This window comes from Mobula birostris, chromosome 15 (assembly GCF_030028105.1).
Source record: "Mobula birostris isolate sMobBir1 chromosome 15, sMobBir1.hap1, whole genome shotgun sequence".
NCBI lineage: Eukaryota > Metazoa > Chordata > Chondrichthyes > Myliobatiformes > Myliobatidae > Mobula > Mobula birostris.
Genome location: NC_092384.1, coordinates 12,460,665 through 12,487,062, shown reverse-complemented (window position 1 = coordinate 12,487,062; position 26,398 = coordinate 12,460,665). Strand labels below are relative to the sequence as shown.

The following is a 26,398-nucleotide window of genomic DNA, read 5'->3' as shown; positions in this document are numbered from 1 at the left end:
ATGGGGTCAATCAGCTGGTCACAGTTTCATCCAGAACCAAACACTTACACTTCACCTTCTTTCAAATGGTAGTTTAGACCCAGTGAATGTCTGGCAAAATCATGAAGAATATAGAAGTCAGCCTTATAAAAACACACTCATGTTAATTTGAGGCAGAAATGCAATCCTGAGTGCAAATGAGGAAATGGAACTCTATCAAAACTTGTCAACAGAGCATTGACAATTTGGCATTGTTCCGGCTTTCTGATCTAGGATTGTCAGAAGAGACCTGTATTACTATGTTGCAGGTGAGGGTAAAACTGAAAGTTTAATTTAGTTGAATGCTTTGTTGTTTAAAAAAAAAGAACTCTAGTTGAGGAGCTTAGTGATTTAATCAATCTGGCATTCCGAACTTCCTAGAACACATAGACACAGTATAACAGGAACACAGCTCCAGCAAAATGCATAACACAAGGAAAGGAAATTTGGAACCTCAAAAGACTTCATTACTATTTCTCCATGACTACCTTATTATTGTTCCAACATGTTTATAAGATAGCTAGCATTGTACTGCGAAGCCTTTATCTGTTCAACAGAGCACTTCACAAAACTTCTCAGACAGAGCCCAGAATTCAAGGATAATTTGCTTCTGCTCCAGTTTATGGGTTCTAAGGTGACTGAGGAGGCCAATATGGGAATCACAGACTGCTCCACCCTTGAGGTAGGTGTAACCTACAGTAATTGTCACATGGGGCCTTGGTCAGAATTGGGTGTGAGCCTCATATGCAGTGTAGCTTTAATGCACCCTTGTACCCTACTCTGTAATATGTTTGCAGCTGGCTTGCTTGAGATTTGTGAAGTGGCATGTACCTCCTGCTAATTGCAAGAGGTTATTTAGTGCTCCCAATGCATGGGCTTGTGGTTCTCAGTATCATCCCCAATGGTCCAGAAATCCCAGGATTCTGTACGGATGCTGCAACTTTTCAAAGTGATCACATCCCTCTACTGGCAGTCCCCAGGTTCCCATGTACAGTCCATACTCAAGTGGTTTGTCAGTTGGAGGTGACCAACCGCAGAGTGTGGGAGAGGATCACAGAAACAGCTGAGGTGAGAGCGCGAGCAGGTGTGAGAAGAGCAACTGCCAACTACGCTCACCAACTCAGTGAGTGAGCCAATGAGTCTACTCAAAGTTCCTGGCTCTGCTCAGTTCCATCCAGCTTCTGATTGCTGCAGCTCAGGGGTGGGGGAGAAAAGACACAGGGAAATGGCCTTCCCACATAGAACAAGGAGCCTGCAGCCCCGCAACAACTGGTAATTTCATCTCCGTTCACCCCACCAGTCTTTCAAATACTTGCTTGTGTGTAGAAGGTGTCCACAAATCAGACGTTGGTAATCTGGGGAAGACCGGCAATCTGTTCTTCTGGCAAATGCCCGAGTACAAATAAAAGGACTGTAGTCAATGTCTAGTCCCTACCTTACTGCTTTCTTCTTTTTATAAAATTGTATAAGATGATAAAAGGTATCAGTCAAGTGGATAGCCAGAGATTTTTTTTTCACAGGGCAAAAATGGCTAATATGAGGGGCAGAATTTTAAGGAAAGTATAATGGGGGAGAATGTCAGAGGTAGGGTTTTCACACACAGAGTGGTGAGTGTGTGGATTACCCTGGCACTGGTTGTGGTAGAGGCAGATATATTAGGGACATTTATAAAACTCTTACATTGGCACCTGAATGATGGAAAAATGGATGGCTGTGTGGGAGATAAGGGTTAGATTGATCTTAAGGTAAGTTAAAAGTTTGGCATAACATCTTGGGCTGAAGGACCTGTATTGTGCTGTAATATTGGAAGATCTATGTTTTTGCATCAATCACTATGAGTGCAGGTGGCCCCTTGGGTACAAGTTTTGATTGGAATCTGTGGACAGAGGAACAGTATTGATTTTTTTACATTGTATTATTTGAATTCGCAATACTTTGCATAGGTGCAAAGAATTTGTTAACTTAATTAGGAGGGAGGGAATTCAAAGTGTCTTTGTTGTAACCTGCTTCATTTATGGGTTTCACCCATCTTCCAGAAGACTGCAGAATACATGCAGCTACAGTGACTGATGTTCCACTCTATATATTCCCAACTCCACCACTATCCAAGAACAACAGCAGTTTTCTTAAATATACAGGCAAACATCTATTCTGAGAAAAGGCTAGACTTATGTGCCTTTCAAAGTTCAAAGTTCTAAGTAAGTTTATTTTCAAAGTACATTTATGTCACCATATACAACTCCGAGATTAATTTTCTTGTGACATACTCAATAAATCTACAGAATAATAACCATAACAGAATCAGTGGAAGACTGCACCAACTTGTGTGTTCAACCAATTTGCAAAAGACATCTGTGCAAATACAAAAAGAAAGAAATAATAATAAATAAGTAATAAATACTGAGAATGTGAAATGAAGAGTCCTTAAAAGTGAGTCTATTTAGTTATAGGAATGTTCAAATGATGGGGCAAATGAAGTTGATTGAAGTTATCCCCTTTGGTTCAAGAGCCTGATGGTTGAGGGGTATTAACTGTTCCTGAACCCGGAGGTGCGAGTCCTGAGTCTCCTGTACCTTCTTTGTGATGGCAGCAGCAAGAAGAGAGCATATCTGGGTCTTGAGGAACCCTGATGATGGATGCTGCTTTCCTGTGACAGCATTTCATGCAGATTTGCTCAATGAGGAGGAGGTTTTACAGTGATGGACTGGGCAATATCCACTACTTTTCTTAGAATTTTTCATTCAAGGCATTGGTATTTCCATGCCAGGCTGTGATGCAGCCTGTGATTCAAAGAAGTGCCTGTGATTCAGCCTGTGATTCAAAGAAGGCACAGCAGCACCTCAACTTTCCTAGATGTTTGCACAGATTTAGCATGTCATCAAAAACTTTGACAGACTTCTATAGATAGACAGTGGTGAGTATCCTGAGTAACACACACAAAATGCTGGAGGAATTCAGCAGATTAGGAAGAATCTATTTAAAAGGATATTCAATTGACATTTCCTGTCGGGACCCTTCATCAGGACTGGAAAGGAAGGGAGAAGAAGCCAGAATAAGAAGATGGGGGAAGGGAAGAGGTACAAGCTGAAAGGTGATAGGTGAAGCCAGGTGGTGGGGGAGGGAGGGTGAAGTGAGAAGCTGGCATGTGATAGGTGGAAAAGGTAAAGAGCTGATGCAGAAGGAGAGGAGGGCTCCACGAGGAGGTGATAGAAGGGCGAGGAGAAGAGGTAAGGGGGTATCAGAAAGGGGAATAGAAGAAGAGGGAAGGGTAAGTATCCTGACTAGTTGTATCACAGCCTGGTATGGAAACGCCAATTCCCAAGAAAGGAAAAGCCTACGCAAGATTGTGGATAGAGCCTAATCAATCACAGAAAAAGTCCTCCCCATCATTGAGCACATCTACATGGAGAGCTGCCGTAAGAAAGCTCTCTTCTCACTGCTGCCATCAGAAAGGAGGTACAAGAGCCTTGGGTCCCACACCGCCAGGTTCAGAAACAGTTATCCTTCAAACATCAGGACTTGAGGACATGAGTTGAATAGGTTATGTCTCAGGTCATATGTTAAGGGTGAAAGGAGAATTATTTAAGGGGAACATGAGAGGGAGCTTCTTCACTCAGAGGCTGGTGAGAGTGTGTGGTAGTGAATGCGGGTTCAATTGCAACGTTTAAGAGAACTGTGGATAAGTACATGGATGAAAAGTGTATGGAGGGCTATGGTCCATGTGCAGTTTGAAAGGTCTAGGCAAAATAACAGTTTGGCATGAATTGAAAAGGCCTGGTTCTGTGCTGTAGTGCTCCATGACTCTGTAATTCTAATAAAGGAAAGTTGATACTCCTGTACCTTGTGTACATAAAATCAGTCTATGTACATAAGCTATTCTTATGCATATACTGTGACACACAACAGTTCTTGTATATTGCCTTTCACAGTTTGGTTTAATATTTATATGTATTGTATTTTGTATGCATATTTGTTTTTTATGCTCCATTAGATCCAGAGTAACTGTAACTTTTTTCTCCTTTACACTGGTGTACTAAAAAATGACAAACAATAAAGGAGCACATTATTGGGACTATTATTATTCACATAGGATGGCATACAATTGCTGGATCAGAACACCCCTAAGGTATTTCTAACAACTAGTGTACATTGTGATAATGGTTATGTAAGGAATCTGGGCAGAGGGTCCCAAAAAATTGTTTACTGATCCTGAATGCATGAGAAGAAAAATTAGCAAACAACAGAATAAACATCACAGAAATACTTATCAGCAAATCATTGTTAACTAAGCCAGCAGCGGGAAGGCAAATGATTAAGGTCACTAGAGAGCTAATTACAGTGCCCATTGTATTTAGATCACTATCTTGTTCTGCATTTAAAGATCCTTGCACTATGTTATTGGTTTTTAACTCCACTTATTCTCATCTTCTTGCATTATGCATCTTTTTGTATCATTGTACCCTTCCATCTATTACAATCTCACCCAGAAAACATCAGAAATTAAAATAATTTATGTTTCTATCATAGGCAGGTAACCATCAGTGTCATTTTAATCTGTGGATGACAAAAGGAGTATCAATCCCAAGGACACAAATTGCAGGTAAATGTACCACAACGTACAATACAAATTCTAAAGGCACTCGTCTGAGCATTAGCCCACACATGTAAAGGTGCACTGAAGCAGCATTGCATACCAAGGCCAGACCATTTCTGTGCAAGACCACACATATTCTGTCAGCCATGGACCCAACAGGTTGTGTGTATCTTTATCTTATTTGCACATCTGTGCTACAATGGTACAGTGGGTTGTGCAGCTTCATCACAGTTCCAGCAGCCCGGGATCTATCCTGACCTGTCAGCAGTTGATAGTTTTCTCTGTGACTACACTATTTTACGCCAGGCACTCCAGTTTTCCCCCATGCCACAAAGATGCGTAGGTGAATTGGCTACAGAAAGTTGCTCCCAGTGCTGATGGTTGCTGTGGGAATCAGTGGGGGAAAGACATATATGATACAGAATAGAGGAAAGTAAGTGGGGAACTGTCCCCTTCATAAGACTAATTGAGTAGGAAGAAGAAAATGATCTAAAAAGTAACACATTACTCTTCCTTCAGTTAGTCCTGACGAAGGGTCTCAGCCTGAAATGTCGACTGTACCTCTTCCTAGAGATGCTGCCTGGCCTGCTGCGCTCACCAGCAACTTTGATGTGTGTGGCTTGAATTTCCAGCATCTGCAGAATTCCTCATGTCTACGGCATTAACAACCATTTCTTGTTAGTTCCTATTTTATTGCCTACTAAAATCAAATCAGGCTATATTAGTGCTATTGGGATTAATCTTTTGTGAAAAGCAGCACAATGTAGGTGACTAAATAATCTTAAAAAATACAGAAAAAAATTGGAAAAACTCAGGAGGTAAGGCAACATAAGTGGAGGGAAAATGGAGCAAAGGTTTTAGGTCAATCAATTTATTAATTGAACAGAATGGACAGCCAAGGTTACAGACACCAAGTCCTGATGAAGGGTCTGGGCTGTTCATTTCCCTGCATCGTTGCTGCCTGGTCTGATGAGCTCCTCCAGCATTTTGTGTTCCTTGCCTTCATCATGGTGTATTTGAATTTTCCCAGGACGATTGCATGATGGGCTACCACCTGAGCTGTCATCGGCCCCAGCGGGAACTGAAAGGGAGGAAGTCACTGAAGGGGCGACCAATCACACCCCCAGACAGCCTGCACAGCAACCAGGTCAACATAAACACAGCAGCTGAGGAAGAGCTGATGACCCTGCCGGGCATCAACCGGACACTGGCACACAATGTAGTGCTATACCGTGACAGGATTGGGGGCTTCCGCAAGATTGAGGACGTGGCACTGGTGACGGGAGTCGGGGCCACCAGGCTGCAGCAGATAAGGTCCGAGATCTGTGTGGGGGACATGGTGCCACAGCAGTCGGACATCAAGGTTGACCTGGGGACCACCAGGCCACAGATAAGACCTCCATTTAACGCAGAAGACCGAGAGCGCTCCCGCTCCATGGGCAATCTCAACCTTCTCTCCTGTGCCCAGCTGAACATCAACCTCGCCTCAGAGGAGCAGCTCACTGACTTGCTTGGGGTCTCCAAAGAGCTGGCCCACCGAATCGTCCACAACCGGCCATACCGACACGCTGATGACCTGCTGCGGGTAACCGGAAGCAACGCCTTCTCCTTGACTCCTATCAACTCCAGGCTCAGTGCTGCCCTCCTGAAGCCCGTCTCCATATCTACCTCCACCTCCACGCAGCCGTGCAGTGCCCTACCTTCCTTCTGCAGTCTGCAGGACCTGAGACTGAACTCTGGCCTCTGTCCTTGCACCCCTTCACGGTGCTCCCCACAGGCAGCTTTCACCAGTTGCTTTGATGGCAGGAAGGTGATTCGTATTGGCACTTGGAACCTGCAGGGGCTCAACTTGGACAAGGTCAACAACCCAGGCGTGAGAGAAGTCATCTGCATGACCCTACTAGAGCATGGGTTTGTAATAACTTTGTTTTTTCATTGAATTTGCCTCATATCGCCTGTAATCTATAAGCTCCAGGTATTTTTGTTCATGCTTCATTCTATCTGCACATCCCTGGAAACCCTTCGGCCTCCCCTTGAGTGTGCCATCCACTAAAAATTGACAACTGGTATGTCCATGAACTTCCTTTGGTCTGCTGACTTCTTAACTGTAAAACTTGTTGGTGAAGCCACATTTTGAACATTATGTTTATTTTTGGCCACCCTGTTGTGGGAAAAACCATGAAGCTGGAAAGAGTATAGAAAAGTTTTACCAGAATGTTGCCAGGATTTAAGAAGACTGAGTGATGGAGAGAGATTGAGCAGGCTTGGACTTCATTCACTGGAGTGTAGGAGAATGAGGGGTGATCTTATAGAGGAGAATAAAGTCAGGAAGGGCATAGATAGGGTGAATCCACATGGTCATTTATTTCAGGATTAAGGAATCAAGCTCCAGAGTCCATAAGGTTTGAGGCATGGGAGAGATTTAATAGGAACCTGAAGGGCAACTTCTTCATCCAGAGGGTGGTCCATATGTGTAATGAGGCTCCAGAGGAAGTGGTCAAAGTAGGTACATTAACAACACTGAAAAGACACTTAGATGGGTTCAGTGGGTTATGGGCCAAACAGGAAGAACATGCAAACTCCTCTAGTGCTGCCTGTGTGAACAGAATGAACCCTGGGTAGCTAGAACTTTGATGACTAGAGAAAAAGTGTTTATGGGTGGCCACACGATATCCTTTGGATAGAATATACTGCAGGCATGATGCACTAATGGCAGAGAGTGAATGTTTAGAACAACCCAACAATAAATAGTCGTAATCCTTCCCTTTACAGAATGTGGATTTAGCCATGTTGAGTAAAGCATTTGACTTCCTAACTTCTAAATGACTGACAGAAAATCTGCTTTTTAGACTAAGCTGCGTTATCTGGGTAACACAAAGTGCTGAACATCCCCTTTTAAACCAGTTTAGAAGTCAATATTTATTCAGTGTCTGTTTCAATAATGCAGCTTTGGTTCTTTAGCTTGCTTCCAGTACTCAAGGTATGCTTCTATTTACTTAGTAAGATGCAGAGAGCTAATCAAGGGTCTATTTTCCTGTTACAACTATTTTTGAGTGAAGAACTACTTGCAAAGTACATAGATGTTTCACTGCTCATTTGTCACCACTACATACAGCATCCTCGAACCCCCATCCCTGGTGCTACTTTGTGTCCTTTCTTTCACTCCTGCTGCTCAGCAAGTAAGCTGAACTGACCAAATTGGTCAACCCAATCAATGCTGAACTTTGCAACAACATCCACACATCAAGAATGAATGTACAGAGGAGATGTGGGACCAAGCTTGGGCAGAGATGATTAGAAGTAAGTATCATTCCTTATTAGTCCTACTGTCTTTGCCAGGAGGCTGACTCAAATATACACAAACATACAGGTATTGAAATATAGAAGATACAAGTGTATAGAACAATAGAGCAGGGATGCAGGCCCTTTGATCCAATGTGTCCATGTTGAACACAGTGTTCCCCCACTCCAGCGCAGGGCCGGGACATTGTATAGAACGCAGGGCCCGGACTCTTACTAGGACACAAGGCCAGGATAACTGCCGAGGTAAAGTGCCGAGGATTTGGATGGGGACGACGAATCTCCAGCACAGGGCTGGTCGAGGAACTCCTGGGCTGGAAAAGGCACATGGGCTGGAAGAGGCCACGAAGCCTTGACTTGGACAAGACTGGAACACAGTGCCTGGAACTTCAAACACAGGAAACAGAACACAGAGTCAGGGCCCCTCCGTGGGAACAGGACCTAGGGCCGAGACTCTCCTTTGACACAGACACTAAACATAGTGACGCATCAAGGTAGTTCCGAATTCAACGATAGATAGTTCCTTATCTTGGCCTGGCAAGGCTCCGGTCTCACTCCGGTGGTTGAACTTGACAAGGATGCAGGCGAGGCTTCAGAAGGAAGGGTAAGGGAACAGTCCAGCAGGGAACTCTTGGTTTGAGGGGTATTTATGTGCCAGCCCAAAACGAGAATCAGGTGCCTCAATTAAGGTACCCAATGGAACAAGGGAAAAGAGGAAAACCCGGAATAAGGAATCAATGGACCGGACGCTGAACCGGAATGCAGACTAAACGAACCAGACCATGACACTTTCACCGCTGAGAAAAACGCATATTGTGTGTTTCTGGAGATCACGGTCTGCGACAAGGCCCCAGCCACCTTGAAAAAGAAAGACAAAAGAGAGAATAATTTTAAGCAGCCTACGTACCCTCTTGGTGGTGTGTTGACGAGTGTTGGGACATCATGTTGCCACTGTAGACTTTGGTTTGGCCACACTTGGAGTGTTGCGTGCTCTTCTGGTCACCACAAGATAGAATGCACGTGGTAGAGTATTTCCTGCATTCAGTCCATAACCCTCTAAGTCCTGCCCCTGCATGTAAAGTAACTATTGTGCCTGCCTCAACCTCTTCTTCTGATAGCTCATTCCACTTACTCACCACCCTCTGCTTGAAAAAATTGCTCCTCGGGTCCCTTTTAATGTTACCTCTTGCACACTGGCTCAATGCACCATAGCTTTGGACTCCCACTGCCTGGGGAAAAGACTTACCATAAAACCTTATCTATGCCACTCGTAATTTAGTATTTTCAATAAGGTCACCCCACCTTCCTCTGCATCCCAAGCAATAAAGACTTGCCTAACCTCTTCCAATAACTCAGTCCCTCTAGTCCTGGCAACATCCTTGTAATTATTTCCAGTGAATTAGGTTAGTTAGCCCTTTCAGCCTGTTGTACCATTCCAGCCATTCATGGCTGAACCTCTCCCAATATCAAATTCCCATGGCTTCCCACAAAAGACATTTGTGTCTATAAATCTATCTCCTTAAATATATACAATGTCTTCGCCTCGAGGGCCATCAATACTGGACAATTCGCAGGTTCCCTACACAAACGTCTTGTGTATGTCTTCACTACACTTCACCGCACAAATATTATGTCGCATCCTTGTTCTGGAACCCACAGCCAGCTGAAATAATCTTATTGCTTCATGTCTCCCTAGGCATGTCAGAATTTTATATGCTTCAATGAGCTCCCATCTCATTCTTATAACCTCTAGAGAAGGTAGGCCTATTTGATTTAACGTCTCGCATGCGGCATTTCCACCATGTTAGGTGTCTGCTGAAGGCTTGCTGCATGTCCCCCGTGGCAATTACATTATTTCTCTGGCATCAGAATTAGATTTATTATCGGTGACTTATATGACATGGAATTTGTTGTTTTGTGGCAGCAATTCAGTGCGAAGTAAATTTTACTATACATTACACAAATAACCAGTGCAGAAAAAAAGAATAACAAGGTACTATTAAAGATTCAAGGACAGATGGCAATCTGATGGCATCACCAAAAATGTGTACAATTCTAATAAGGCATCTTTGCTCCTGTATACAAACCTCTTTCAATGAAAGTCAATGTTCTGTTGGCTTCTTAACTTTTTGATTCACCTGCATGTTTGTTTTGTATCATTCTGTACAACAACAGTTTACAAATTGTCTCTATCCACTGCCTTTTTATTTTTTTCACATGTCTATCTTCACAGTGATCCACAGAAACATAGAAAACCTACACCACAATACAGGCCCTTCAGCCCACGTAATTCTGGATCTGACATGTATATGCCCAATCACCCAACTTGGCTGATCTGGCGTGAAGTCTGTTTGCATTCTGTCATATCTGCAATTTCATCCATTTTCACACCTTTGGCAATACTAAGTTAAAGATTAGTTTATTGGGGATATATACAAATGAACAACATATTTTGTTATTAATCCTTAGGTCTATTGCTCACCGGCATTCCAATGGAATGATACCCCTTGTCCAAAGAGTAACATGTAGAAACAAAGAAACATAGAAAACCTACAGCGCAATACAGGCCCTTCAGCCCACAAAACAGTGCCGAACATGTCCTTACCTTAGAACTACCTAGGCTTACCCATGGCCCTCTATTTTCTAAGCTCCAAGTACCTATCCAGGGGTCTCTTAAAAGACCCTATCGTTTCCAGCTCCACCACCGCCACCAGCAGCCCATTCCATACACTCACCACTCTCTGCGTGGAAAAAAAAACACTTACCCCGACATCTCCTCTGTACCTACTTCCAAGCACCTTAAAACTATGTCCTCTCATGCTAGCTATTTCAGCCCTGGGAAAAAGCTTCAGACTATCCACACAATCAATGCCTCTCATGAAATGCAGGAGGAGACTGCAGAGATACTTAATGAATACTTTGCTTCATTATTCACTATGGAAAAGGATCTTGGCTATTGTAGGGATAACTTACAGTGGATTGAAAAGCTTGAGCACATAGACATTAAGGAAGAGGGATGTGCTGGAGCTTTTGGAAAGCATTAAGTTGGATAAGTCTCTGGGACAGGATGAGATGTACCCCAGGCTACTGTGGGAGGTGAGGGAGGAGATTGCTGAGCCTCTTGGCAATGATCTTTGCATCATCAATGGGAACAGGAGAGGTTCCAGAGGACTGGAGAGTTGCAGATGTTGTTCTGTTATTCGAGAAAGGGAGTAGAGATAGCCCAGGAAATTATAAACCAGTGAGTCTAGTTGATGGAAAAGTCCTGAGAGGCAGAACTTTTGAATGTTTGGGGAGGCATAATATGATTAGGAATAGTCAGCATGGCTTTGTCAAAGGCAGGTCGTGCCTTACGAATCTGATTGAATTTTTGAGGATGTGACCAAACACATTGATGAAGATAGAGCAGTAGATGTAATGTGTACAGATATCAGCAAGGCATTCGATAAGGTTCCCCATGCAAGGCTTATTGAGAAAGTAAGGAGGCATGGGATCCAAAGGGACCTTGCTTTGTGGATCCAGAAGTGGCTTGCTCACAGAAGGCAAAGAGTGGTTGTAGACAGGTCATATTCTGCATGAAGATCAGTGACCAGTGGTGTGCCTCAGGGATCTGTTCTGGGACCCCAACTCTTCGTGATTTTTATAAATGACCAGGATGAGGAATTAAATTTGCTGATGACACAAAGGTTGGGGGTGTTGAGGATAGTGTGGAGGGCTGTCAGAGGTTACAGTGGCACATTGATAGGATGCAAAACTGGGCTGAGAAGTGGCAGGTAGAGTTCAACCCAGATAAGTGTGAGGTGGTTCATTTTGGTAGGTCAAATATGATGAGAGGCATTGATCATGTGTATAGTCAGAGGCTTTTTCCCAAGGCTGAAATGGCTAACATGAGAGGGCACAGTTTTAAGGTACGGAGGAGATGACAGGGGTAGGTTTTTTTACACAGAGAATGATGGGCTGCCGTCGATAGTGGCGAAGGTGGATTTGATCGGGTCTTTCAAGAGACTTCTAGATAGGTGCATAGAGCTTAGAAAAATAGAGGGCTATGGGTAACCTTAGGTAATTTCTAAGTAAGTACATGTTCAGCACAGCATTGTGGGCTGAAAGGCCTGTATTGTGCTGTAGGTTTTCTATATTTCTATTAGTCTTCTGTAATGAGTATTCTCTATTAGTCTTATGTAATGAGTATTTATTTGCTATTCAGCCTCATATACCACACACTCACACCCAGTTCTGTTGTCAATCTGGTCCATTTATGGTCACTCTACCTCCTCCATCCCAGGAATGAACAACAAGATAACAAGCTATACTTAGAATCTCTTCTTGCTGGTGGTTACATTCTCCATCAATACTATGGTTGAGAGCATTGGACCTCTACTATGAGTTGCTAGATCTTCTGTGAAGAAAATACTATTTTTTTTAACTCCATCTGGATTAAGTATTATGTAATGAACCAGATTTGATTAGGGAGCTTAAGGTAAAGGATCCCTTAGGAGACATTTAACACAAAGAATTAGAATTCATCCTGCAGTTTTGAGAAGGAGAAGGTAAAGTTAGATATATCTCTGATTAAAATAAAGTAAAGGAAACTACAGAGGCATAAGAGAGAGGAGCTGGACAAAGATGATTGGAAGGGGACATTAGCAACAATGATGGCAGAACCAGCAATGGCTGGAGTTTCTAGGAGCAATCTGGAAGGTGGAGGGTAGATTTAACCCAAAGAAAAATTATTCCAAAATATGTATGAGACAACTGTAGCTGTCAACAGAAGTAAAAGGCAGCGTAAAAGCAAAACAGAAGGCATATAATATCGCAAAAATTAGTGGAAAGCTAGAGGATTGGGTAGTTTTTAAAAACCAACAGAAGGCAACCATAATGGAAATAAGGAAAGCAAAGATGAAACATGAAGGTACTCTAGTCAATATTATAAAAAGGATATATAAAGAGTAAAGATGAGGTGAGAGTGATATTGGAGTGCTGGAAAATGACTCTGGAGAGGTAGTAATGGAGGACTGAGACATGGCAGACAAACTCAATAAGTATATTATTTTCTTATTATTTATTTTTTTAGAGATACAGTGCTAAAAGGCCCTTCCCGCCCTTCGAGCTGTACTACCCAGCAACTCCCAACAACCTAATCATGGGATAATTTTACAATGATCAATTAAGCTACCCCATATGGCTTTGACCTGTGGGATGAAACTGAAGGAGATGGAGAAAACCCATAGGGAAGATATATAAATACAACAGAATTGAACTCAATTCTGAGACCCCAAGCTGTAATAGTTTTGCATTAACTGCAAAGCTACCATTTGCATCATTATTCACTGTGTGTTAGAAATACAAGAGTGTCAGGGGGCAGAAATGAGGGCCATTGCTATTACTGAGGAGAAAGTGCTTGGGAAGCTGAAAGATCTGAAGGCAGGTAAGTCACCTGGAGCAGATGGACTATACCCCAGGGCTCAAAAAGGCATGGTTGAAGAGATTGTGGAGGTATTAGTAGTGATCCTTCAAGAATCACTAGATTCGCAATCACATATCAACTCCTGCTTGAGGAGTGACTTGGATCCATCCCAATTTGCTTATCATCACACGTCAACAGCAGATGCATTTCATTGGTTCTTCACTCAACCCTGGAACATTTGGATAGTGAAGTGTATACATCAGGATGCTCTTCATTCACTATTGCTTGACATTCAATACTATCATCCCCTCAAAACTAATCAATAAGTTCCAAGTTGGGGGCTCATTAACTCCTCGTGCAACTGGATGCTTGGTTTCTAACTTGCAGATCCCAGTCAGTTCAGATTGGCAACAACATCTTCTCCACAATCACCATCTGTACAGGTGCACCACAAGGTAACGTGTTTAGGCCCTACACTATTTGCTTTCTATTTATGACTGTGAGGCTAAGTACTGCTCCAATGCCATATTTAAGTTTGCTGATGACACCACTGCCATTGGTGGTGATGAATCAGCATAAACGAGGGAGATTGAAAATCTGGCTGAGTGGTGTTACAACAATAACCTCTCACTCAATGTCAGGAAGACTAAGGAGCTGATTATTCACTGCGTGAGGAGGAAATTGGAGGTCCATGAGCCCATTCTCTTTGGGGGATCAGAGGTGGAGAGGGTCAGCAACTTTAACTCCATCTGTGTTTTCATTTCAAAGGATCTGTCCTGGGTCCAGAACATAAGAGCCATTATAAATAAAACTCAGCAGCACCTCTACTTTCTTAGAAGTTTACAAAGATTCAGCATGTCATCTAAAATTTAGACAAGCTTCTATAGATATGCAATTAACTGGTTGCATCATGAACTCCTATGGAAACACCAATACGTTGAATGGAACATCCTACAAAAGGTAACGGATATGGCCCAGTCTATCACAGGTAAAGCCCTCCCCACCTTTGAGCATATTGACATGGAGAGTTGTTGCAGGAAAGCAGCATCCATCATCAATGACCCTCACCATGCTCCCTCTCGTTGTTGCCGTAAGGAAGGAGGTACAGAAGCCTTAGAGCCTCAGGTTCAGGAACAATTTTTATCCCTCCAACATCAGGCTCTTGAACCAGAGAGGATAACTTCACTAATCTTCACTCACCCGAACACTGAACTATTCCCTCAACCTATGGATTCACTTTTTAGCATCTTCATCTCATGTTCTCAATATCTATTGCTTATTTTTTTATTGTTATTTTTTAAATTTTTGTATTCGCACAGTTTGTTGTACTTTGCACGTTGGTTGTTTGTCCGTTTTGTGTGCAATCTTTCATTGACACTAATGTGCCTCTTTGCATTTATTGTGAATGTCAACAAGAAAATGAATTCCAGGGTTGTATATTGTGACATATATGTACCTTGATAATGTATTTTGAAATTTGAACTTTGGTATGGTTTTGGAGTACTGGAAAATTGCAAATGTCACTCCACACATTAAGAATGGAGGGAGACAAAAGACAGGAAATTATAGCCAGTTAGCCTGAATTTGGAGGTTGGTAAGATATTAGAGTCCATTACTAAGGATGAGGTTTCGGGATACTTGAAGGCACATGATAAAATAGGCCAAAGTCAGCATGGTTTTCTTAAGAAAAAATTTTGTCTGACAAATCTATTGGAAATCTTTGAGGAAATAACAAGCAGAATAGACAAATTGGTGGGTGTTGTGCACTTGGATTTTCAGAATACCTTTGACAAGTTGCTCCACATTAGGCTCCTTAACAAAATAAGAGTCTGTGGTATTACAAGAAAGATACTAGAATGATTAGAAGACTAGCTGACTGGCAGGAGGCAAAGAGTGGTAATAAAGGGCACCTTTTCTGGTTGGCAGCTGGTGACTGGTGGTTTGTGTTGGCACCGATCTTTTCATGTTATATGTAGATGATCTCATTGATGAAATTGGTGGCTTTGTGACAAAGTTTGCAGAAGCTATGAAGGTAGGTGGAGCTGTAGGTGAGGTTGAGGAAGCTGGGAGTCTGCAGAAGGACTTAGGCATATTGGAAGAATGGACAAATAAGTGACAGATGGAATATAGTGTAGGGAAGTGTACGGTTATGCAAATTGGTGGAAGGACGAAAGGCCTATGCTATTTTCTAAAGGAGAAAGAATTCAAAAAGCAGAGGTGCAAAGGGATTTGGGAGTCCTTGTGCAGAATTCCCTAAAGGTTAAGTTGCAGTTTGAGTTGGTGCTAAGGAAGGCAAATGCAATGTTAGCATTCATTTTGAAAGGACTAAAATGTAAAAGCAAGGGTGTAACTTTGAGGCTTTATAAGGCATTGGTCAGACTGTGCAGAGTATTGTGAGCAGTTTTGGGCCCTTATCTAAGAATAAATGTGTTGGCATTAGAGAGGATCCAGAGGAGGTAAACAAGAATAATTCCACATATGAAGAGTGTTGATACTCTGGACCTGTACCCACCGGAATTGAGAAGAATGAGGGAGGATCTCTTTGAAATGTATTGAATATTGAAAGGCATGGAAAGAGTGGATGTGGAGAGGATGTTTCCTATAGTAGGGGAATCTAGGACCAGAGGACACAGTTCAGCATAGAGGGATGTCCCTTTAGTACAGACATTAATACAGAAGGTTAATAAATCGGTCATGATAGAATGGCAGAGCAAATTTGATGGGCCATATGGTCTAATTTTGCTCCTATGTCTGATGATCTTATGTTCCTTGTACAGGATTCCCTAGAGGTCTGAATATTGAAAGGTGTGGATGAAGTGGATGTAGAAAGGATACTTCCTATAGTGGGAGGGCAAGGCAAGGCCTTACCAGGACAAGGCCTCAGAACACAAGGATGTCCGTTTAGAATAAAGATGAGTCGGAATTTCTTTAGCTAAAGGTTGGTGAATGTGTCAAATTAAAATGGATGTTCTTGATTAAGATGGGCGTTAAAGGTTTTGGGGAGGAGGTAGGAGAATGGGGTTGAGAGGATAATATATCAACCATGATGGAATGGCAGAGTAAACTCAACGTACTGAATGGTCTAATTCAGATTTCAAGTCTTATAGTCTATACATTCTATACATCGATAAAATCAAAGTGTTTGAAAATAGCACCTATGCAATATAGATTATGGCCAAACAATGTTGGTGTTTCGGGGCTGAGGGGAAGTTGAAGGAAAAGTTATAATCTCCATTCTGTTCCTTGCAAACAAACAAACAAATAAATAAATAAATAATACAAAGAACATGAGTTGTATAGTCCTTGACAGTGAGTTTATAGGTTGTAGAGTCAGTTCAGCTTTGAGGTGTGGGAAGTTATCCACACTCCTCTATTACCCATGTCATTGTACTGTTCAGAGTTCAGAGAGTGGAACTGGTCAAGAGGAAGTTTGAATGCTACAAGGATGCACAGTTTAGGCCAAATGGTCTGGTCCTGTACTGCATTCTCTGCAATGCTAAGTATGTTTACTTGATGAGGGCTTGTTGCCTCCCAGTTGACGTGACTAATATCAAGTTGTGTCTGTTCCAGGATCAAACTATTGGCCATTCAGGAAGTGCTGCATGAAGATGCCTTAGATAAGGTAACCTCACTTGCTTGCCTTACTTAGTTTTATACATGGAATGTTTTCACTCTAAGCACACACACGGTCCTGCATTTGGGAATATTCCAAAAAAATTACTCGATTAGAAGGGAAATCCTGCTCTGCAAAAATTATAAGAAGCCTGTGATTTTCTTTCACTGTGTTTTTTATCTCCGTGCTTTTGGTCATATCATACAGACTAGATTGAAGTAGTGAGAGTTAAGAAATTCAGATATTACCTAGTTAAGAAAAGAGGACAAAAGAAATTGGAAGCTTCTGATCTGTTGCCCTCACATCAGTTATAAGGAAAACACTAAAATCTCTAATGAAAGATGTGAAAACAAAATGCCTGGAATAAACAATAATAGGATTAAACAGAGTTTATTGGAGTTCTTGGATTATATGAACAACAGAAAAGGTAAGGGGAAACCAGTGGATGTGTGTATCAAGATTTTCAGAAGGACCTCAATAATGTCCTGTACATGTCAGTCAGAAAGGATACGTCATGTGGAATTAAAGTAATCATTTTTACTCATGAATCAAGAATGCTAAAGATAATCACTCTATTCACCATATGCATTTATACGTATTAGGAATTTACTGTGGTGCATCGGCATGACATGCAACAAAAAAATTCAACAATTCTTTAGAATAAAGAACTATATAAAAACAAAGTTAGAAGTTAAAGTACAGATATGGAATAAATTGTGCATAAATCCCAGTTTGTTTGATTGCTGGAATTTTGCACCTTTCACAATCTATATATCACCAACTCGTAGTTCCAGACCAAGTTTCAACACCCTAGGTCCAGCTGGACTTGATCCTAGTCAGTCCCTCCTTTCTCAGCAGCGTGCTTTTCACATGCTGCTACCATTGTGTAGGTTGCAACACAGATCACTCACTAGTGTGTTGCACAATCAGGCTGTAGTCAAAGAGATTCCATTGTGCTAAATAAGGGAACACTTGCATTAATGTCAGCAGTAAGTCTCATCCAGATCTGCTGGAGCAGTTTTCTAAGTCCTTTGAGGAATATCTAAGCATCCACAGCCTGAAAACTCCGTCGCAGAGAAAGTGGAACTTCTGGGGAATACCATTTACAGCACAACCTGAGCTACCTTTGGAAAGAAGACCTTGAAAATAACTGACTAGTGTGAAGCCAAATCCAAAGACATGATCCCTGTTGTTGACAAACATGTTGCCCTAGCTGAGAATATGTTTTCTCCGATTGGGAGAATCCTACAGCTCCTCAGGGCTGCTGGAGGTGAAGTTCAGCAGACTGTTAGGCATTGTGGCAATGAGTATTGAGTGCAGCTCAGTAAAAGTGTCCAGATCACAACACTGACAGGCAATATCAGAGGTATGTATGATGGCATCATGACAGCCCTTGACTCCTCTCAGAGCAAGATGACTCCACTCAAATCTATCAATGGAGAAGTAATCATGATCAGGGCAAATAGATGGAGAGATGGAAAATTACTCTGACCTCTGTCACCACCACATCCCTGGATGCCATTGAGTGTCTGCCAATAATGGAAAAACTGGAAACAGGTGACCCTAAAGGAAATCAGCAAGGCCATCAAGAGTTTGGCCTCAGGGAAGGCACCAGGCAATGATGGAATTCCCCCAGACCTGATCAAGCACTGTAAGACAGCCCTACTGAACCACTGAATGAAGTCCTCTGTCAGTGCTAGCAGGAATGACCTGTACCACAGAATATGAGGGACACCAAAATCATTACGAAAAAAAGGCAAGAGAAGTGACTGTAACAACTAGAGGGGCATCTCCCTCTTGAATGTTGTTGGCAAAATCTTTGCTCAAGGATCTTCATGGTCCATTTACAGAAGTTGGCTGAATGGGTCTACCCAGAGTCACAAAATGGCTTCTGTTCTTCTGTGCTGGAAGGTCAACTGTCAACATAAGTTTTCTTCCCTCCACCAACTTCAGGAGAAGTGCAGAGAGCAAAATATTTTGTGTTTATTAATCTCACCGAGACATTTGACTCAGTCAGCAGAGATGGGCTCTCTCAGATCCTCTGTGAGGTAGGCTGACTGACAAGGCTGCAGAGCATGATCGAATCCTTCCACAGCATGAAGGGGACTGTACAGTACAACCGCAGCTCTTCAGACCCCATTGACATAAGCAGCGGCGTCAGGCAAGCTCTGTTCTCACCCCAACGTTCACCGGGATCTTCTTTGCCCTCTCCTAAGGCACGCCTTTGGCACTGCTGTATCTACTGCACTCTAGCTTTTTAACCTTGCCTGCCTAAGAGCCAAAACCAAAGTGCATAAGGCTATGATCGGAGACATGCTGATTGCTGATGATGCAGAAGATGTAACCCCCACTCTGCTGCACATCCAGATCTTGATGGATCACTTTTCCCAGGCTTGGAAGGAATTTAGTCTGTCCATAAGTGTGAAAAAGACGAACATCTTGGGACAAGGAGTGGAGGCACCACCAGTCATTACCATTGGTAACTGCAAACGAGGGGTTGTTCATCAGTTCACATGCTTCGGGTCCACCATCAGTCACTACCTCTTCTTGGATGCAGAAATCGACAAGCACAATGGGAAAGCTGCCCTCCTCACTGCACATGAATGGAAGAACTCCACACACTCTCAAAACAAATATGACAGTGTACAATACTTGTGTCACCAGCACACTCTGTTCAGCAGCAGAAAATTTTCGAATGGAAGAAGGACATTACCATGGCTGACAAGTGAAGTCAGAGCCAAAGTAAAAGCAAAAGAGAGGGCATACAAGGAAGACAAAGCTAGTGGGAAGACAGAGGATTGGGAAGCTTTTAAAAACTTGTGGAAGGAAAGTAAGAAGGCCATTAGGAAGGAAAAGATGAATAATGAAAAGAAGCTGGCGACTAATATCAAAGAAGATACTAAAAGCTGTTTTAAGTATATAAAGGGTAAAAGAGAGTTGAGGATAGATATAGAACCAACAGAAAATGACGCTGGAGATATTGCAATGAGAGGCGCAGAGATGGCAGAGGAACTGAATACATATTTTGCATTAATCTTCACAGTGGAAGACATCTGCAGTATACCCGACATTAAAGAGTGTCAGGGAAGTGCAGTCAAAATTACGACTGAGAAGTTGCTCAGGAAGCTTAATGATCTGAGGGTGGATAAATCTCCTGGACCTGATGGAATACACCCTCGGGTTCTGAAGAAAGTAGCTGGAGCGATTGCAGAAACATTAACGATGATCTTTCAAGAACCGATAGATTCTGGCATTGTACCGGATGACTGCAAAACTGCAAATGTTATTCCACTACTTAAGAAAGGTGGGAGGCAGCAGAAAGGAAACTACAGACCTGTTAGCCGGACATCAGTGGTTGTAAAGTTGTTAGAGTCAATCGTTAGGGATGAGATTACGGCAGTGGTCCCCAGCCACCAGGCTGTGGACCAGTAGCGGGCCGCAAAGCATGTGCTACTGGGCCATGAGGAAATGATATGATTTGGCGATATGAAACGATATGAGTCAGCTGCACCTTTCCTCATTCCCTGTCACGCGCTATTGAACTTGAAATAACCTACCAAATCATACCAAATAACACATAAAACCTAAAATAACACTAACATAGAGTAAAAGCAAGAATGATATGATAAATACACAGCCTATATAAAGTACAAATAATGTATGTACAGTGTAGTTTCACTTAACAGAATTGGGAAGATTAAGTCAAAACCAATTTGTAGGTAAAAAATCGGCATGTACATGCATGTGCATATCACGTATGTGTGCATGCGCACACAAGTGCCCGTGCAAGGCTTCATGGTCATGGTAGTCTTTCTCGGGGTAAACACAAGTGTCCCATATTTGACTGCTACTTTTGTCTCTTATTTGGGAGTGAGACAGTTGGCAACCCCACTTGAACACCACCCCACCACCCCACACCCCACCCCCCTAGTTGGCAGGTCCGCAAGAATATTGTCAATATTAAACCGGTCCGCGGTGCAAAAAAGGTTGGGGACCCCTGGATTACAGAATACCTGGAGGCACATGACAAGATAGGCCAAAGCCAGCATGGTTTCCTGAAAGGAAAATCCTGCCCGACTAACCTACTGCAATTTTTTGAGGAAATTGCAAGCAGGGTAGGCAAAGGAGTTGGAGTAGATGTGGTGTACTTGGATTTTCAGAAGGCCTTGACAAGGTGCCGCACATGAGGCTGCTTAGCAAGATAAGAGTCCATGGAATTACAAGGGAGTTATTAGCATGGTTGGAGCATTGACTGATCGGCAGAAAACAGAGAGCGGGAATAAATGGATCCTATTCTGGCTGGCTGCTGGTTACCAGTGGAGTTCCACAGAGGTCAGTGTTGGGACCGCTGCTTTTTATGATGTATGTCAGTGATTTGGATTATGGGATTAATGGATTTGTGGCTAAATTTGCTGATGATACAAAGATAGGTGCAGGAGCAGGTAATGTTGAGGAAACAGAGAGCCTGCAGAGAAACTTAGATAGTTTAGGGGAATGGGCAAAGAAGTGACAAATGAAATACAATGTTGGAAAGTGTATGATCATGCACTTTGGTGGAAGAAATAAATGGGCAGACTATTATTTAGATGGAGAGAGAATTCAAAATGCAGAGATGCAAAGGGACTTGGGAGTCCTTGTGCAGGACACCCTAAAGGTTAACCTCCAGGTTCAGTCATTGGTGAAGAAGGCAAATGCAATGTTGGCATTCATTTCTAGAGGTACGGAATATAAGAGCAGGGATGTGATGTTGAGGATCTTTAAGGTACTTATGAGGCCACACTTGGAGTATTGTGTGCAGTTTTGGGCTCCTTATTTTAGAAAGGATATACAGACATTGGAGAGGGTTCAGAGAAGATTCACGAGAATGATTCCAGGAATGAAAAGGTTACCGTATGAGGAACGTCTGGCAGCCCTTGGGCTGTATTCCCTGGAGTTAAGGAAAATGAGGTGGGATCTCATAGAAACATTCCAAATGTTAAACGGTCTGAACAGATTAGATATGTTTCCCATGGTAGGGGAGTCTAGGACAAGAGGGCATGACTTCAGGATTGAAGGATGTCTATTTAGAACAGGGATGCGGAGGTGTATAAGATGATGAGAGGAATTGATCGTGTGGATAGTCAGAGGCTCTTTCCCAGGGCTGAAATGGCTAACATGAGAGGGCACAGTTTTAAGGTGCTTGGAAGTAGGTACAGAGGAGATGTCAGGAGCAGGTTTTTTATGCAGAGGGTGGTGAGTGCGTGGAAGGGACTACTGAAGACAGTGGTAGAGGTGGATATGATAGGGTCTTTTAAGAGACTCCTGGAATGGTACATGGATCTTAAAAAATAGAGGGCTATGGGTAACTATAGGTAATTTCTAAAATAAGTACATATTTGGCACAGCATCTTGGGCCAAAGGGCCTGTATTGTGCTGTAGGTTTTCTCTGTTCTATGTTCTAAATTACTTTAGTCAGAGGGTGGTAAATCTGTAGAATTTGTTGCCAGAAGGGACGTGAAGGCCAAGTCATTGGATGCATTTAAGGCAGAGATAGATAGGTTCTTGATTAGCCAGGGCATCAAAGGGTATGGGGAGAAGGCAGGGAAGTGGGGATGACTGGAAGAATTGGATCAGCCCATGATTGAATGGCGGAGCAGACTCAATGGGCCAAATGGCCTACTTCTGCTCCATATCTTATGGTCTTATGGACCTGGGCAACATACATTAAGCAGGAGAGAAGGCTCAACACCTTCTATGTAAGATGTCTTTGTTGTTACTTGTGCATCACTTGGAGAGACAGAGTACCCAATGCTGAGGTTCTCTCATGCCAGTCTTCCTAGTGTGCACACTGTGGATGGATGGGCCACGCCTGATGCATGCAAGATGAACACATTCCAAAGAATATCCTGAATGGTGAGCTGGCTTCAGGCAAGTCTACCACTGGCCATCCGCAACTGTGCAAAAAGGGAGTCTGCAAGCAGGACATGAAGGGATTGCACATCAACGTTACATCCTGACAGGAACTTGCAGCTGACCACACCAGGTAGAGAAACATCCTAAAACAACACATTAAGTTAAATGAAGGAAAATTCCTGAAAGTGGCAGAAAACATAGGAAAGAATGCTGCAGCTCCAGCAGAGCTAAGACCACTTGTAGATGTGGCTTTTATAACACAGACTGCACTCTCCCATTGGTCTTGTCAGCCACAGCCAACAACATAGTAAGCTAGGACACAACATCTATGGTCTTCAACCAATGGAGGGCCACAGGAATGCTTTGATGCACGTTTAAAGAGCCAAGAAATTAGGAAATGCAGATGTTCAAAGGGATCTCGGTATCCTTGTACTCAAGGAAAATGAAAGCCAGTGTGCACACCCAAGGAGAAATGAGTAAGACAAATGGTAGCCTGGCCTTTCTTACAAGAAGAATTGAGTACAAGAGCAAAGGTGTCTTAGTACAATTGTATGAGCCATTCAAGTTTCAAATTTGAAATGGTAACTTTTAATTATTAGCTTTATTTGTCACATGAATGTCAAAACAGAGTAAAATGTATCATTTGTATCAAATCAAATCAGTGAAGATGGTCTTGGGCAGCCCGCAAGTGTCGTCACGCTTCTGGTGCCTACGCAGCATGCTCACAACTCGCTAATCCTAACCCATACATCTTTGGGATTTGGAAGGGAACCAGAGCACTTGGAGGAAACCCACGTGTTCATGGGGAGAACATACGAATTCCTTTCAGGCAGTGGTAGGAATTGAGCCCTAATCGATAATCATTCTGTAATAGCATTACACCACCTGCCACCCACTTGAAACTTGAATTACTACTGTTGGAACTGCACCGGGAGTGTTGTGTATATATGTTTGGACTTATCCAATAAAGGGACCTACTTGTCATAGAGAAAATGGGTGAACAAAGGTTCACTAAACTGGCTCTCCCGGGATGGCAGATTTGCCGTCTGAGTAAAGATGGATTAGACAGTGCGTGTATTCTTTAAAATTCAGAAGAAGAAGAGAAGGTGTAATTGAAACACAGAATTGTTACAGGGCTTGACAGGCTGAATGCAGGGAAATTGTTTCTTCTCCCCAAGGAGCCACCATCTCAGAGTTTTAGAAAATACATTTGGGGTTGAGACAAAGAAAAATTTCTCAACAAAAGGTGGCAAAGCTTTGGAATTTTTTTAAACCACGGAGGGTGAGGAGAATCAATCTGAATCCATTCAAAACAGACTTTGATAGATTTCTAAACATAAATGGTATCAAGGGATAATGTGACGAGTAATCAATAACCATTGGACAATCATTTGGACATAATTGAGACCAGTGGTTTATGGCCTGTCTCCACTTCAAATGCCTGTCCATAAATATACTGATGGGACCTTTCACATGCATATGTGCTGGCAAGAAGGTCTTTCTCTATCTGTGCATAGTCGGCTTCCGCACTTGTTAAAGCCCTTGATGCATAGGCCACAGGTTGCTATGTGTCATCATGCTGCTGCAGTAGTACTGCTGCAAGGCAGTACTGGGGCGTGCCCGCCAAGATCCTATTCGGGGTGGGGGGAAGATAGGGGTTTAAGGAGTTACAGAGAAGCAATCTACTGAGTGGCACAATTTTGAGAAGATAGTCTTGGGGTTGTGGGTGAAGGGTGCTGATTGTCACTTTAAGAACAGAGACAGTACAGGGAATAGTACCCTGTCCAAGGGATGATTAGGGAATGATAGAGCAGATTCAAATGATTGGATGGCCTTTCCTTACACCTAATTCTTAACCTCTCATTTCAAACTCCCTAGTATCAGAGCAACACACACAAAATGCTGGAGGAACTCGAGAGGTCAGGCAACATCTATGGAGAGGAATAAACAGTCAACATTTCAGGCCAACTGGAAGGGGGAGAGGAAGGGAGAAGAAGCAGAATAAAGAGGTAGGTGGGGGGAGGAGGTACAGGCTGGCAAGTGATAGGTAAAGCCTGGTGATGGAGAAGGTGAATGAACAGGGGAGAGGGCATGAAGTGAGGAGCTGGCAGGTGATGGGGGGAAGAAGTTAAAGGTGAAGAAGAAGGAATCTGATAGGACAGGAGAGTGGACCATGGGAGAAAGGGAAGGAGGAAGGGTGCTAGAGGAGGGTGATGGGCAGGTATGGAGAAGAGAAGGGGAAAGAGGGAAGCCATAATGAGGATTGGAAAGAAGAGAGAATGGGGAAGGGAAAGAAATTACCCTAAGTTAAAGAAATTGATGTTCATGCTGTCAGGTTGAAGGCTACACAGACAAAATACAAGGTGTTGCTCCTTTAACCTGAGCATGGCAGTAGAGGTGGCCATGGACTGACATGTTGGAATGGGAATGGAAAGTTGAATTAACATAGTGGACACCAGGAAATCCCACCTATGGTGGCGGGCAGAGCAAAGTACTCATGAAACAGTCCCCCAATCTACACTGGGTTTTACTGATGTAGAAGAGGCAGTAAAGGGACAATAAAGATGGATCTTTCTGGGACAGTAAAGATAGATCAGGAAAAAGCAATAGCCCAGGAAGTGTTTGGCGTCAGGCAGATATCAATATCAATTTGTCAGCCAAAGTCATTCTGATCCAAGTATGCTACATTGATTTACACATTTCAAAAGGGATCTGGCAGAAAATGATGGGATCAAGGGACAGTGACACTTTGATACATTATTACTTGAAGGTCAGAGGCAGCCCTGGCAAACCAGCCAGTGTGTTCTGTATTCTTCAACACCCACCCCAATCTTATCCTACATGCTGCTATTAGGTGCCTTGATATAAATTAGAGTACAAAAGGTGAAATTCCATGACAGAAAAAATTGGAAATCCCATTAAACAAGTTATCTAGGTACCAAATTTCAAAGCAGACCAAACAGGGCAGCCATTTTAACATAGGATCTTTAGCATGACAGAAAGGATGTAATGAAAGTGGTGAATTCAGCCCAGTCTATTACAGGCAAAGCTCTCCACATCAATGAGCACTGCCACAAGAAAGCAGCATCCATCATCAAGGAACTCTACCATCCAGACCACACTGTCTTCTCACTATTACCAACAGGCCAGAGATGCAGAAGCCTCAGTACCCACACCACCAGGTTCAAGAACAGTTATTACCCATCAACCATCAGGCTCTTGAACTGGCTTGGTTGACTTCACTCATCTCAACTCTGAACTGATTCCATAACCTACTGATTCACTTTCAAGGACTTAACAACTCATGTTTCCAGTAGTAATTATTTCCCCTTGTGTGTAGCTTTTGATTGATTCTATTGTTTTTTTCATTGATTCTATTGCATTTCTTTGTTCTACTGTGAATACCTGCAAGAAAATGTATCTCAATGTAGTACATGGGAACAAATATCTAATTTGATAATAAATTGAGGCCATAGACTGACATGTTGGAATGAGAAAGGGAAGGAAAATTAAAATGTGTGGCCAATGGGAAAGCCTGCCTTTTGTGGTGGATGGAGTAGATTTTTGCTATGCCAGT

General features: G+C 42.7%; 1 protein-coding gene across 1 annotated transcript in view; it reads left to right on the top strand.

The window, feature by feature from the left end:
• LOC140210229 (endonuclease/exonuclease/phosphatase family domain-containing protein 1-like) overlaps window positions 1–26,398 on the top strand; it is a 67,170-nt gene that overhangs the window by 210 nt on the left and 40,562 nt on the right. Inside the window, exons 2-4 of the mRNA XM_072279107.1 lie at window positions 4,546–4,618; window positions 5,643–6,523; window positions 16,887–16,938. Coding sequence (XP_072135208.1) covers window positions 5,652–6,523; window positions 16,887–16,938 — 924 coding nt within the window. The 5' untranslated portion in view covers window positions 4,546–4,618; window positions 5,643–5,651. The remainder of the gene's footprint in view (window positions 1–4,545; window positions 4,619–5,642; window positions 6,524–16,886; window positions 16,939–26,398) is intronic.